The sequence below is a fragment of the Primulina tabacum genome, chromosome 3 (assembly GCF_025594145.1).
Source record: "Primulina tabacum isolate GXHZ01 chromosome 3, ASM2559414v2, whole genome shotgun sequence".
NCBI classification, from domain to species: domain Eukaryota; kingdom Viridiplantae; phylum Streptophyta; class Magnoliopsida; order Lamiales; family Gesneriaceae; genus Primulina; species Primulina tabacum.
The window spans coordinates 13710932-13724559 of NC_134552.1; the positions used below are offsets into that span (position 1 = coordinate 13710932).

The following is a 13628-nucleotide window of genomic DNA, read 5'->3' on the forward strand; positions in this document are numbered from 1 at the left end:
GTAGTGTCAACTACCCTACTTCATAAACTAATCATCATTCGTGATTTCAATAATCATCGGGCATTGCAATATATCACAAAAATTTGTTTGTTGTTTGTTTATTTATTTTTTAATATAATACGTGTCTGGAAAAGAATATATAATTTTTAATGAAAAAAATATCAGATTTATAAAAAAAAAAAACCCAAGTGCTGTAAAAGATTAAAAAGTTGAAAAAATAAAATTATATATATATATATATATGTATGTATGTATATATAGTGTGATGATTTGGGTTAGGAGAGAGTAAGTAAACCAACTCGACCTAATTTAGAATTATTTAAAAATCCGTGTGAGTTTGGTGAAGACTTACAATGCTTGTGTGATTCATAATTAACGTAATTAGGAAGACTAAATTATTCGAGGACCTAAATTGAAGGTTTGTCAAAGGTTCGGATGATTGATTCTCCTATACCCTCGGATTTGGAAACACTTTACGGTGTTTTTAAGATAGTGTCTTATTGTAAATATATTCAAACTTATAATCAATCAAATATTTGAAAATTATACGTTTTATGTTTAATTTTCATTTGTTTTTTTTAGATAAACAGATACATAATTAATGTATCCATGCAAAATGTCTCATATTTAATTTTATCTATACAATTTCAACGTCAACCATTTTATGAGAGTAGTGTTCATGTATGCACAAACAATTAACAGTATGTCTCTTGTGAGACGGTCTCACGAATCTTTATCTGTAAGACGAGTCAACCCTACCGATATTCACAATAAAAAGTAATATTATTAACATAAAAAGTAATATTTTTTCATGGATGACCCAGATAAGAGATCTGTCTCACAAAATGCGACCCGTGAGATCGTCTCACATAAGTTTTTACCAACGATTAAAGTATGAATACAGTTCATAATTTAATTATTAGACACGTGCTCATCAGGCAAGATGGATTTATTTATTATTATTATTATTTTTAAGTGGATCTTATTTTTTCCCCCAAAAAAATACATAATAAAAAGCCTTTCATTCAACTATTACTAATAACAAATAATTAGTTAACCTCTCATCCAACCACTACGAATCGCACAATACTGTGTGTGATACATATATATATATATATATATTTCAGATTACAATTTTGAAAAAAAAACAATGTATTTTATTAGGATGGACTGTGCAAAAGCGACAAGAACGAACGATTTTTAGAATGTCGAGTGTAATATTTCAAATATTATTTTAGATATACAAATTCTAACACAATTATTTTAGAAATGAAGAGTACGACTTATTATTATATATTTTTCAATGAAAGCAAGTGAAATCCAATACCAAAGATCGTCCGATCCATATACTGATTGCCCGTTTGACCCATTTCCCTTTAATTGAAGCAATCTTTCCAAATACTAGAGATAACAGATTAATTTATCTTTTACGAGTACTATAAACAAACTCTTTTAAACAATAAATTATAATGGATAATATGACATAACGAGTTTTGGATTTGGTTTTGTGCATACAATTCAAGAATACGGCGATACAAGAAGAACTAGGAACTCAGACGAAGTGCTCCTGGACGACTCTTTGAGATTCTGTAAGTAACATCAGTGGAGCTTTAGGGCCTTTACCTTTCCAAAAATTTAATCAAGTTAAAAGACGTGTTCATTTGTAATTTTACTGAAAAATATATTAGTTTATCACAAAAATATACTAACCCGACCCATTTTCGGGTTCACCCATACCCACAATACCAAAAAGAATGTGTTTATAGATAGTTGACATTAACGGCTACAAAAACATTGTCACCTTCGCTTTCGTCTTTTTTGTTTTACAAGAGAAGTTTCAGCTAGTGTGTGATCAACAAATCCAGGTTTATCTTTTCCTGGCCGCTTCGGCTACCTTCCTATCCTTCAAGAAAGTTTGAAGCAATATATTGGTATCAGCGTCATTTGGTTTTTCGAGCATCTTGGGACTCGAAAGAGTAACATTCTTGGCTTTGGACAATTTCCCTGATAAAGCTAACACCCTATCTTTACACATTGGAGGTCGAGGGCGAGCACTACGTGGCTTCACGGGAGGATGACACGCTAGAAAACAGGATACAGATTCTTGGCTAGATCCCATACAATGCTTCCTATACTCTCTCTTGACTAAATCCCTCAAAGAGCATGCTGATTTGTATTCCCTTGTTCTTCTCGAGTAAAACACGAGGGCATTGTTCGCCAGCAACAGTAACTCGGAGAATAGTTCTTTAACTGATCTGATTGAAGATTTAAGGATTCTTGACCTTATCGTGCTGATATCCACATGCTGCCTGATTATTTTCCGGTATCTAGCTCGTTTCTGTTATGTTAATGGCAAATAAAGAAGTTCAGTACGTCTACATAAAAGGCTTTTGGGGGAGAAAGATTTGTTCTCAATAAAGACTGAGAATATACGCTATCGATTCTGCTTATGTTACATTCTATTTCTGTGAGATTCTATTTTACCTGGCTGTCCATTCGATGTCTAAACACCGATGCAGGGTCGGTTTGAGCAATGGACTTGAATATCTCCATCAAGTTCTCCTCCATAGCCGAATATGAATCTTTGCAGGGAGTATCCGTTTTATTCAAGTCTTTAATTATCCCACCAATGTCATTGATGGGAACTTCTTTTTGCGAAGTAGAGGCAATATCAGAAGAAACCAAAATTTCACTTTCTCCAATGCTCGTCTCTTTGCCAGCTTGGCTGCAATCCTTCCTCTTTCTCTGACCTCGTCTCTTTCTGACAGTTACTCCTTGCCCATAACTGGCTTTAGTAATCTTACTAAAGAGCACATCTCTATCTTGCTTAGAAGAGACTGAAGCGTCCGGATTTGTTCGGGTATCTCTCGTGAAACTGCCAGCTGAGAATCCATCCTTTGATGCTTCCTTTCCCGTAGATTCAGTGCCATTTGAATTCAAAGAACGAAGAGCTGATTCAGTCTGGCTTGAACTACACTCAGGTTGATTGCAATGTTGTTTCGCTGCTTTTAAACTTTTGATTTTCGACTCGAGAGACCTGGAGACCCCAAATTTTCCTCAGGTTACTTAAGATAAATTTGTTCAGAGATGTGCACTCTAAGATTGTACATAAGTGTTGATTCGTGGCATAGTTACTAGAGGTATGAACCTCAGAGTCCCTTCATTTATAAAGATGAAGGATTTTCTTTTCGACATAACATAGCTAAGCAGGAACTCGAATTTCGAGCAAAAAAGAGTTGCATTAAAAACAGATACAAGAGTTACTTTGTTTGTGGTAAATAAGCAGGTGATTAAGCCACAACATATTTGAACAATTATAAAGATGTTTTGTTATCTGCACTTACCCGATTGAATCCTCAGATCTTGCAAGTTCTAGCTTCAATTCCGCCACTCGTTGCTTTCTCAGTTCTTCAAACCAAGAACTGAGGCATTCATCATGGTAAATGTGACAGCAATATAAAATAACACATTTTATCAAAAACCACTAAAGATTTGATGTACGAAGTATTGACCATAAAAGGTGAGATAGGAAATGATATTTAACTCACCTGGATCCAGAATAACGCCGTTGCAGGTCCTCGTACTTGCTTTTACAAGCCTGTAATTAAAGGAAGTTTTTGCCATTTGTTTAAATAGAAAATTCAAAAAAAACCTTATGCTAGTTGAGACTCCCACTATCCGTTTTAGATACTGATACAAAGAAAATTCAAAAAAATCTATTTGCAACCGGAGAAATAAATTTGTAATTTCATTATATTTGTAAGTGGAGAATTAAAAGAATGTATCCATTTCTTTGACCCTAAAATTATGGCTTGCTTCATCCATTCAGCACATGACACATGTGTTGGAGTGACCATAATTTATCCACTAAACACGCGCGTCATGTGCTGAATGGGTAAAAACTCTACCATGTAGCTTATATTTGAATAATCGAGGATTACACAAATAATGACTGAGATGTACCAGAAACTATTTAAATTCAAAAACTTGATTTTAAGTATCATGGGACATAAATTAAGTATCCAAACTAATGATAGCGATTATGAGTTAATTTTGATATAATGTGTATTATGTTAATGAAAGCAACTGATTACCAAGAAAAAATTTATATGCTGCTAATCAATTTTGATTTAGGAGGAATCTTAATAATTAAATGATCTTTGTTTGGCCAAAAATTTAAAATATAATATTTTTAATTTTTATCGTTGTGTACTTCATGTATTGTCTAAATGTATTCTGCAAACTATGCATAACGCAAAATCAATTATGAGAACAAACAAACTCGGGAATTTCGATGGTCGAACATTTATAGAATACCATTTATTTAATTTCAAAAGCAATTCATTTAAAAAGATAAGAGGCCAACAAAAAATTAATTAAAAATAGCATATTTAAGAAGGCAAGCATAAATGAAGTTAAGAACGAAGGGTGAAAACGTGGACCTCCGGTGTGAAGGTGAAGGGGCAAATGGAGCGCGACCGGAGCTCCGATGCGACGACGTTCCAGTCTTGGATTCCGTGCCTGAGGACAGCGCCTCCCAGGATAAGCTCTTCCCATGTACCCCACCCTCTAACGTGCCCCACGGCCACTGCTTCGACCCCCATTATCCCGCCTTCCACGTGTACGGCTACGATCAAACACAACTTTCAAAAATATTTGAACCGACTATAGTTTCACCCTCTGGCGCGCAACAAACTTAACATTCCCGTCGAAGAAAAGCCATTGAAGCAGAAAAAGGAATATCTCCTAGAGATTTGCACGTAAAATTGCAGAAACCTGCGGTTTTGGTGAATTCCGGGTGTTTTTCTTAAACGGAAGATGTGATTTGGGGTGGTGAATAATCACTGGATTGATGAAAATGAGAGAAAATTGGTGGAATCGAGAATCATTGGTGGAGAAAAACATGGAATGTTTGTGTGTGGATTTTACAGATGTCATTACCTGAAATCTCTCTGTAACAAACTCTTTCGGAAAGACGAGTAAATTTGCTTATATTTTCTAACACTCCTTCCTACATAGTGGAAAGGGATAATAAATTTTAACTTTTTGTTTATTTATAAAAAGAAATACTTTTTCTTTAAAAAATAATGATTTAATAATTTGTAAACAAATATAATTAGAATTCATTTTATATTGGGAATTTATATTTTTTAAAAAATATACTTGTTTGTCATCTTATAAATTTAATTAAGGAAGTTAAAAAAATTAAATCAAACATTAGTATCCCAACCAATTTTCAAAACCGCAATGGATCAACGTGTTAGACCGAGAACCGATCACGATTCAAGTTCCAGATATCGCCTAAAAACTGTTTGATTCTGAGCTATTTTAGTGGTCGGATTGATATTGAACCCGAAAACTGATTCAATCGATTTTTGATCTTTTTTTTGAAAAATTAATTTTTTATTTTTAACATCTTAAATTAAATATTTGGTTATATATACAAGATTGTTTGAAATAAAAAATATTAGAGTCTATTTAATATATTATTTTTGTTTTACTATAATTGATATTTTAAATATATGAATATATTTATTTAGTTTTTAAAATTTGATAAATATTTTTTTAATCTATTTATATAACTTTTAGGCTATAAAATTTAAAAGATATTATTCATCATATTATGTTAATATTAATATTTATATAGTCGGACTGTTTGTTTAAGGTTGAGTAGTCTATTGTGAGACGGTCTCATGAATCTTTATCTGTGAGATGGATCAGTCAACCTTACCAATATTCACAATAAAAAATAATACTCTTAGCATAAAAAGTAATATTTTCATGGATGACCTAGATAAGATATCCGTCTCATAAAATATGACCCGTGAGATCGTCTCTCACAAGTTTTTGTGTTGTTTAAGTTAAAGTGGTTTGATCCGGTTATGAAGAATTGATCCCAACAACTGTTTTCTGATTTCATCAAAAATTAGTCTCCTCGTTTTGAAGAATATCTCATACAAAAAAAAAAAAACTAATTGCTTTGTTTTGGTTTCCCGTCTGTTCTTCAAGAATCAACATATTGCAAACCTTTTCCACTTCTGCTATCACAAATTTTCAACTATGATTGATAGTATTTCGAATTTTTAATCAAGACAAGCAAAGTATTTATTTTATGCAGAGTAACAAATCATTAACAGAGTAGATGCAACCTTCTTCCAAGTGAAAAGTTTTGCTCTTTCAATGAGAAGCTTCAGATATAGTAACCCGAAATCATGGCGACGGGCGTTTCTTTGTAGCACTCAGATGGCAGCAGGATCTTCAAGTTTACAGGTAGAAAAATCTTTCATTTTAGGATATGCAACTTCCTTCTCAAGTTCTTTGTCCACCCATGCCAGCATTTTCAATAAGCTTGATAGTTTTGTCTCTGTTCACGTCACGAGTGAGGGAAAGTTAATGTGTTGCATACTTTAATAATGCAATAAAATTTTATTACAAAAGTAACTTTCCGAAGCTAGAAATGGTGCTTTCAATGCTGGAAAAACTGATAAATTAAGGAATACATCCATGAACAATGCAAATATGATCATATAAAACTGGGAAAATGTCAACTAAAAATCATCATAGAAAACACTGCAGTTGTTTCCTTCAATTCAAGACTCGATCCATGGATGTGATGAAACAAACAACCAAATGGAATGAATCATTCTGCATCAGATATCCATCCCACGGGCGGTTTAATGAGTGTGTGGTTAGTGGGCGAGGCGAGATATTCCAACATTCGCTCCTTGAAAGTCCTGGCCGATATGTATATATTTTTCATTTATTAGGTAAAATGAAATTCTGACTCGTATCTGTTTAGAAATGATTTTGGTGTTGTATTCGATCTTTTAGCTCCGTCTCAATGTTTCACCCGGAGTAGGCTTTTCTTGATAATCATCATATCTTATGAGAAACGGGAACATACAGTAAAGTGATAACCAATTTAGAAAAAGCTTTGATTCTGAGATAGCATCCATCTCAAAAGAACCATTTGAACTTGTAACCGGAAAGTTGATCTCTTCATTAAATCACATTCACCCAAAACTTCAACAATATTGTCAGACAGCAGGTACTAACCTTTTTCATTGGCTTGGCTGATAAGCATGGCTTCATTCACATTATTTGCAGTCTTATTGCGCTGCGACATTTTTAGCAGGTCACTAACAGAACTGTTGGCGACATTGTGTAAAATAAGCAGCGAAAAAGTCCTCTCGAACTCCACTAGAAAGCGCTGTTAATATTACAGATAATTCTTATGAAAGACAAAATCACGAAATAATATATATTCCAGAAAGGAGAATTCTTTCGATACAGCATAAAATTTGGGCAAATAAGATTGTGAAGGCATGAATAACATAACATATTTAGTAGAAAACACTGAAACTATTATAAGAAGATTACATTTTCCTCTGCTAGTGGACCAAGTTTCTCTTGAGCAAACATCAGGGCCTCCTCTGTTTTTCCAGCCCGAATCAGTTCTATGAACAATTGTTGCAGGAGACTGAAAAGAGCTTTGGGATTTTCTTTCAAAATCTGCGTCGTAGGTTAAAGAAACAATAACAATCACAAATAAATTAGAACACCAGACATGAAATATGGGGAGTGCTACCAGTATAGTAAATTATTTTATGCTCGAAATATATGATGGTACCAAACATGTCAAATACCTAAATCATCAAATACTTGATACAACAGTCAAAATTTCAAGGAAATAGTCTAAAAATCAACAACGTTTTACTTTGCTCAGGAAATAAGGGAAATTTCGTTTATGCCATTTCGCTATTGTGTACCAGCAGATATGCACACCAGTCACTAAAGAATTCATTTCATGGGCACATGATCTTGGAAACGAGGGCTTTATGAAATCTGAACCCTGCTCACCAATTAATGACAGAACACATGAAAATCAACAAAATCCATTTTGTTCCTTGTTACAACAACTAAGGGAATGAAAGAAAGATTGTCACACCTCCGGGTTCAAATTATGAACTATTTTAATAGCATCCACCACGTGCCCGTTTTGCACCGCCTTCTTAACCACCATGCGATCAGTGACAGTTGTGAGTTCTATATCTGCTGTATTTGGATAAGGAAAATCAAATATATCCATCAAAACATGAAGATTGACGAGGAAAAAAAAAAGTACATGAAAAAAGATACGATTAGTCCCAGATTCAAGTCGGAATTTTTCAGCTGCGTCTGCAAAACCCTCGGTCACCAGAAAGTTCATCACCAATTTATTCATATCCTCCTTTCTAACATTAACTGCCTGGAGTTTTCTCTTCCATTCATCCATACCGATAACTTTCTTTGATTCTGCCTGTAAGCATGAATTAATCACAAAGTAAATACTTCAACATCATCAAATCATTTGATCAGCCCATGTGAACCAACACTAAATAAAATTCACTATTTTTTACATTAATCAAGATATACACAATCCCTTTGGCCCCGTAAAAAATTCAAGTCACCAAAAGAGAACAATAAAACAAGAAATCCGTCAGAAAAAGAAACTGCAAGAAAAGCAAGAGTATACAATCTTTATTCATTCACGTATCAAATCACCCTGAAAGGAATTAACAATGACGCTATGAAACGACAAATCATGACTGATTTTTATATATTAATCTTCAACTTCACTTAAAAAAACGCCTCATATCCACCATTTTCGAATTCAGAGAGTGGATTACCATTGGATTCCAACGAGTAGGCGCCTTCCCAGTTTTATGTAAAGAATTATCTCGCTCTCTTCGTGATTTCAACTCTGCAACAATCAAAGATTCTCCCTTCTGCGATATTTGGTTGGTTTAATTCAATTTAATATAATAATGTGGGTGGTTAATTTATAGAAAAGCGTGAAGCATAACCAAATATTTTGGCGGTTCATAGCAGCAAATTATTTAATTCAATTTTATTTTGATATTTATGCCCATATGTTTTCCCTATTTCCCAAAAGCAGAGTTAATATTTTCTTGATATATTAATAACTTTAAAAAATATTGATATTCTCGGATCCAGGATGGGCTCGACCCACTCTCGGTAGCCCATCTAGTTGGAGACCCAGCATTTAGAGAAGCCCGAGAGGTCATCCGGGAGGTCATCCAAGCCGACCTTCCATATCCTCAGTTTTGTCGATTAGAAAGGTCGGCCGACCTCCCGTGCCGACCTCCTAACATGAAGCCGAGCCGATCTCCAAGATGGTGGTATCGGGGTGATTGGAAACGTCTCGGCCGAGCTCCCACAGGGTCCAGACTTCAGGCGGGTTCATACCTACGAGAGCTCTCACTCAGGCGTTAGCGGGTAGGAAATCAAAGTCCAGAAATGTAAAGTCCATTAAAGATCTAACCAAATCTAGCACAAGATCTAACCAAATTCGACGCAAGATCTAACCAAATCTCCCAAAGATTATAAGGATCTAAATCTACCAAACTAGGACTCTATTGTTTCCCTATAAATACCAGGTTTCGTTAACTGTTTATTCATTCATATATTCACATTCTCTCAGCACACACGTTACTCTCTCAGTTTTCTATTCTCTGACTTGAGCGTCGGAGGGGCTACGCTGGAACAACCTTCTGGTCCCCCTTCTAACGTTCTTGTTTGTGCCTCCAGATTCCGAATGTCTGATCCGAGCTCCCAAATCGAAGGTCCGACCTCCCAGCTACTTTTCAAAGGTCTGATCCGAGCTCTTCAAGTGAAGGTCCGACCTCTCAACTGCCATCCCGGATTTCAGCAACATCAAATATTATCAATGATTTTTTTAATTCATGTGAAAAACAACAAGTTGAAATATTTGGGACGGAGAAATGAGTACATTTTAAATGCATGAGAGATTGTACATTGGATGAAGATCATGGAAAACATAATTTATCTAAGAAATAATAAAATTGTACCATCTTTTACTAATTTGGTAAATGTTTAGATTTTTCCTAGGAAAGAAAAACATTTAACATCAATAAATATGTTAGATATGTGGGGTTGGATTTCTCCAATCTCATTTGGTAAATGTTTATATTTTTCCTAGGAAAGAAAAACATTTAACATCAATAAATATGTTAGGCATGTGGGGTTGGATTTCTCCAATCTCATTCATTTGATATGCAACAATGGCAAGACGCATAAAATTATGTTATTGAATTTGAAATTGAGGTAAGATTTAACTTTTTGTCCTTAAGACGAATTTGTCTCACACATGGTGCTCACGGGATATGACAATCGTCTCCAAAGATACAACGATTTCCAACTTGTGATAGTAACTCTACAAATCACAAGTTCCATAACCAGAAATTAAACAAACTCTCTTTTAATGCATAAGGAAAAATATGCAAACATATGAGCGCAAAAGATGTTCAGAATGATCTGCAAAAGTCTTTTTAATTAATCTGCAGGAATACGTTGTTTCAGCAATGAGGTGTTCTTTCATCCAAAAATCATATTAAAACCATCAAGGGACATAATTTGGATATAATGTATCACGAAAAACATCCAAAAATCTCTCACATGAATGAAATTAATGCATTAATACATGTGATATCGAAAGAGAATTTACATGAAAAATCATCATCATGAGATGTAGCTTTTGACTTTGAACTTTTCTTAGTAGAACATTATCGAATTTACTAGGTCATGATGTGAACGTGTCACGTCTTGAACTTCTTGTGGTTTGTGTAAAACCAGACAATAGTATCTACACGACAACTTCCCTATCATTTCAATTTTGATTTTCTGGTTGTGTCCGTTTTGACCATAAAATACATATTGGCTCTATAAGTATTTCGTTGTGGTGGTTCATCCTCCCACTTACATAAGTGATATCTTTTTTAGAGTATCCTACCATATTCCGTATTTTACAAACAAATGAACCATTAAAAGTACAATCTTATCTCACTACATTTGTAGGAAACAACATTCTTCGTCCTAGTAATGATAAAAAAAATAATTATCAGATGCTAGCACACGTTCTCATAATTTAATTGTCTCATTTAACTAAGATATTGAGATCTCCAATCAAGAAGATTGGGTTGTCATATAATAACTTTATTTTGTAGATTTTAAGTTCATTCATCTTGACAAATATATATTCGATCTCCATTCAAAGCTTTTTACAATGGATTTATTAAGTTATCATATGATTTTACTCAAGCAAAAATGATAACACGACTGGATATCAAGTTTACCGTGGTATTATGTCTTCAACGTACATGTCCATACCTACTATAATTCATCAATTTTGTGTTGTATTTAAACATTGTATTTCTACCTTAAATAAGGCACCCCTACAGTTCTAATTATTTATAGGACTTTATAACTTTTTGAAGTCACACAAACTTTAAAATGTTTAGAATGTTATTAATATGAATTTTAAGCGTTAAAAACTTATAAAACCAAATTTTAAGAATTTATTTCTTGAAAACTTGGATTTAAGTACAATAACTTAAAAAATTCAAAACAACTCTCTAATATAATTCGAAAGTTTGGATATTAAATACACAACTTATAAAATCCAAACTCAAGAGTTTATATCTTATGTATTTGGATCCATACGTTGATGTATAATCAAATGATGCAACGTACATTCCTTCAATATTTAAAATAATATTTAATTATTTTATATGTTTATATGAAATATCATTCTTTTGTCTATCATAAACCATAAAAAATTCATTTTTCATTTCATAAAATATACATATCATATCTTGCACAAACATAATCGAATACGATAAAATATTCTAATATTTAAGGAGCCATTGAACTTTCCAAAAAAAAAATGAATTGAGACTATTTATGTTTCAACGCATATCCATTAGAGGCTGAAAATTTTAGACATATGATTTATTATCTTTTTCAATTCATAATCCAAATTTAAGATTTCAGATCTCATTTCGATTTTCAATTTCTTTTAGTTTCAAGAATTTTCTCAAATCAATACACAAACGATTGAATCATTGAACCAAGAAACTACTTGAAATGGACTTCCTTAGATTACTGTATTTGACATTATCCTTGTGATTCATAATTTACGATCCCTATGTATACAGCACAGGCCCTTGCTTCACAGCTGCAAATCTTGTTCCATTCGTGGTTCAGTTATCTATCACCAATGATAAATCTTACACATGGCATATACATACATGTGTTGTATGTGTATATTTGTGTGATATTACACACACAAAAACTTAGGAAAGAAAGAATTATTATTAACACAAAGGATATTTACATCAAAAAAATATAGCACCGAGATTAATTTTTTGATGTCAGAAATTCAGTACCAACGGGAGACTGATCAAATTACCCACAAACAAGTTTTTTCTGAATTCACCAAACCTCGACTCAGCATCTATCGTTCAGCCACTTCAAGATATCCCCACGAACAATCGCAACATTTTCATCGGTTTCCCCGAACAACAAAGAATGCATCATCCCCTCGTAAATCTTAATCGTTTTATCCTGACTTTTAGCCAATTCATACAATTCTCTGCTCACCTCTGGATCAGTAACCACATCTGCACTTCCATGAATCACAATAAACGGAATCTCCACATAACTCAATCTGCTATTGATTAAATCCGTGACCCTTATGAGTTCGATTACCGTACCCAATCTCGGTCTCCCCTGATACCTCGTGGGATTCTTCATCCCAATGATTTTCTTTTCCGGGACTTTGACAGATTTGTCCAACAAATCAGCAGTGGGGACAATGGGTAAAGTGGGCGCAAATCTCGCAACGGCGGTCAAGATTTGCGGAATCGGCCATCTGGGCTTCACTTTATCAGAGATTTTACACATTGGAGCGAGCAAGATCGCGCCTTTGAAGAAACGGAGTTTCTTGAAATGGATCAGTAGACAGATTGCCCCGCCCATCGATTCCCCATACAAGAATACCGGGAGGTTCTGAAAACTCGGGTTCTGGGTTATTACCGATTCGAAGAATGAGAGGCAATCATCCACAACAAGGTCAACATTTGGGACATACGCCTTGAGGCCTTGCGAGTGGCCATGGCCTTCGATATCGAGGGCGAATGAGGAGAATCCATTCTGGGCAAGGAAGATTGGGGTGGCCTGAAAAGTCCAGCTGATGGAGTTTCCGTAGCCGTGAATCATGCAGATGATGCCACGTGGAGGGGTGGACGGTGGGGGCTGCCAAGATTTGGTGAAGAGGGTGAGGCCTCTGGGTGAGGTGTAGTAGGATTTGGTCGATATGATGCCCTGTTGGGTGTAATATTCTTCTTCTGGGGTGTCTCCCCAGTAATACGAATGCTCCATCTTTTGGGGTTACGTTTTCTTGGGATTTCGGGATTGTGTTTGGTTGGGAGCAGCGGGGTTACGTTTCGGATTTTGATTGTGGGACTTTCTTAGGCGACACCGGCTTGAAGTTGAACCCACTTGTTGACTATGCCGCAAGCACAAAAATAATAACTTTTGAAATCAATTTAAATAACTGAGATTAAATTGTTATGCCCTTTATCTTGATTTATTCATTCTTCTTTTATTATAGTTTATATAGTATTCACAGAGAATCATAATTTTCGGAAATGATCGATAACATGATGCTTGAGATATTAGACAATTATATACTCTACATCGTTACCGATTAAAGTCTAATTAACTATACTAGTGAGCAATACCAAATATATTTTATTCAACACTAT

At 34.4% G+C, this 13628-nt stretch overlaps 3 protein-coding genes across 5 annotated transcripts; all 3 read right to left on the reverse strand.

The window, feature by feature from the left end:
- Positions 1-1723: 1723 nt before the first annotated feature.
- On the reverse strand, positions 1724-5001 carry LOC142540595 (uncharacterized). Its single transcript, XM_075646868.1, has 5 exons — positions 4443-5001; positions 3549-3598; positions 3345-3422; positions 2485-3037; positions 1724-2338 (listed from the first exon to the last, which is right to left on the reverse strand). Exons 1-5 carry the CDS (start codon positions 4602-4604, stop codon positions 1868-1870), a joined length of 1314 nt encoding a protein of 437 aa, XP_075502983.1. The 5' UTR covers positions 4605-5001; the 3' UTR covers positions 1724-1867.
- Positions 5002-6042: 1041 nt separating this feature from the next.
- Positions 6043-8915, reverse strand: LOC142540597 (protein GID8 homolog). 3 transcript variants are annotated; one of them, XM_075646873.1, is made up of 6 exons: positions 8670-8914; positions 8140-8299; positions 7949-8052; positions 7381-7512; positions 7057-7210; positions 6043-6364 (listed from the first exon to the last, which is right to left on the reverse strand). In XM_075646873.1, the coding sequence occupies exons 1-6, from the start codon at positions 8670-8672 to the stop codon at positions 6240-6242; spliced, it is 678 nt and encodes a 225-aa protein (XP_075502988.1). In that variant the 5' UTR covers positions 8673-8914; the 3' UTR covers positions 6043-6239. The 3 variants fall into 3 exon arrangements, with proteins under 3 accessions (XP_075502988.1, XP_075502987.1, XP_075502986.1); XM_075646872.1 differs by having other exon boundaries at positions 7949-8055; positions 8670-8908; XM_075646871.1 differs by having other exon boundaries at positions 7949-8299; positions 8670-8915.
- A 3394-nt stretch (positions 8916-12309) lies between these two features.
- On the reverse strand, positions 12310-13353 carry LOC142540596 (caffeoylshikimate esterase). The gene has a single exon (XM_075646870.1). The coding sequence runs from the start codon at positions 13240-13242 to the stop codon at positions 12310-12312; it is 933 nt and encodes a 310-aa protein (XP_075502985.1). The 5' UTR covers positions 13243-13353.
- Between the last annotated feature and the right edge of the window lie 275 nt (positions 13354-13628).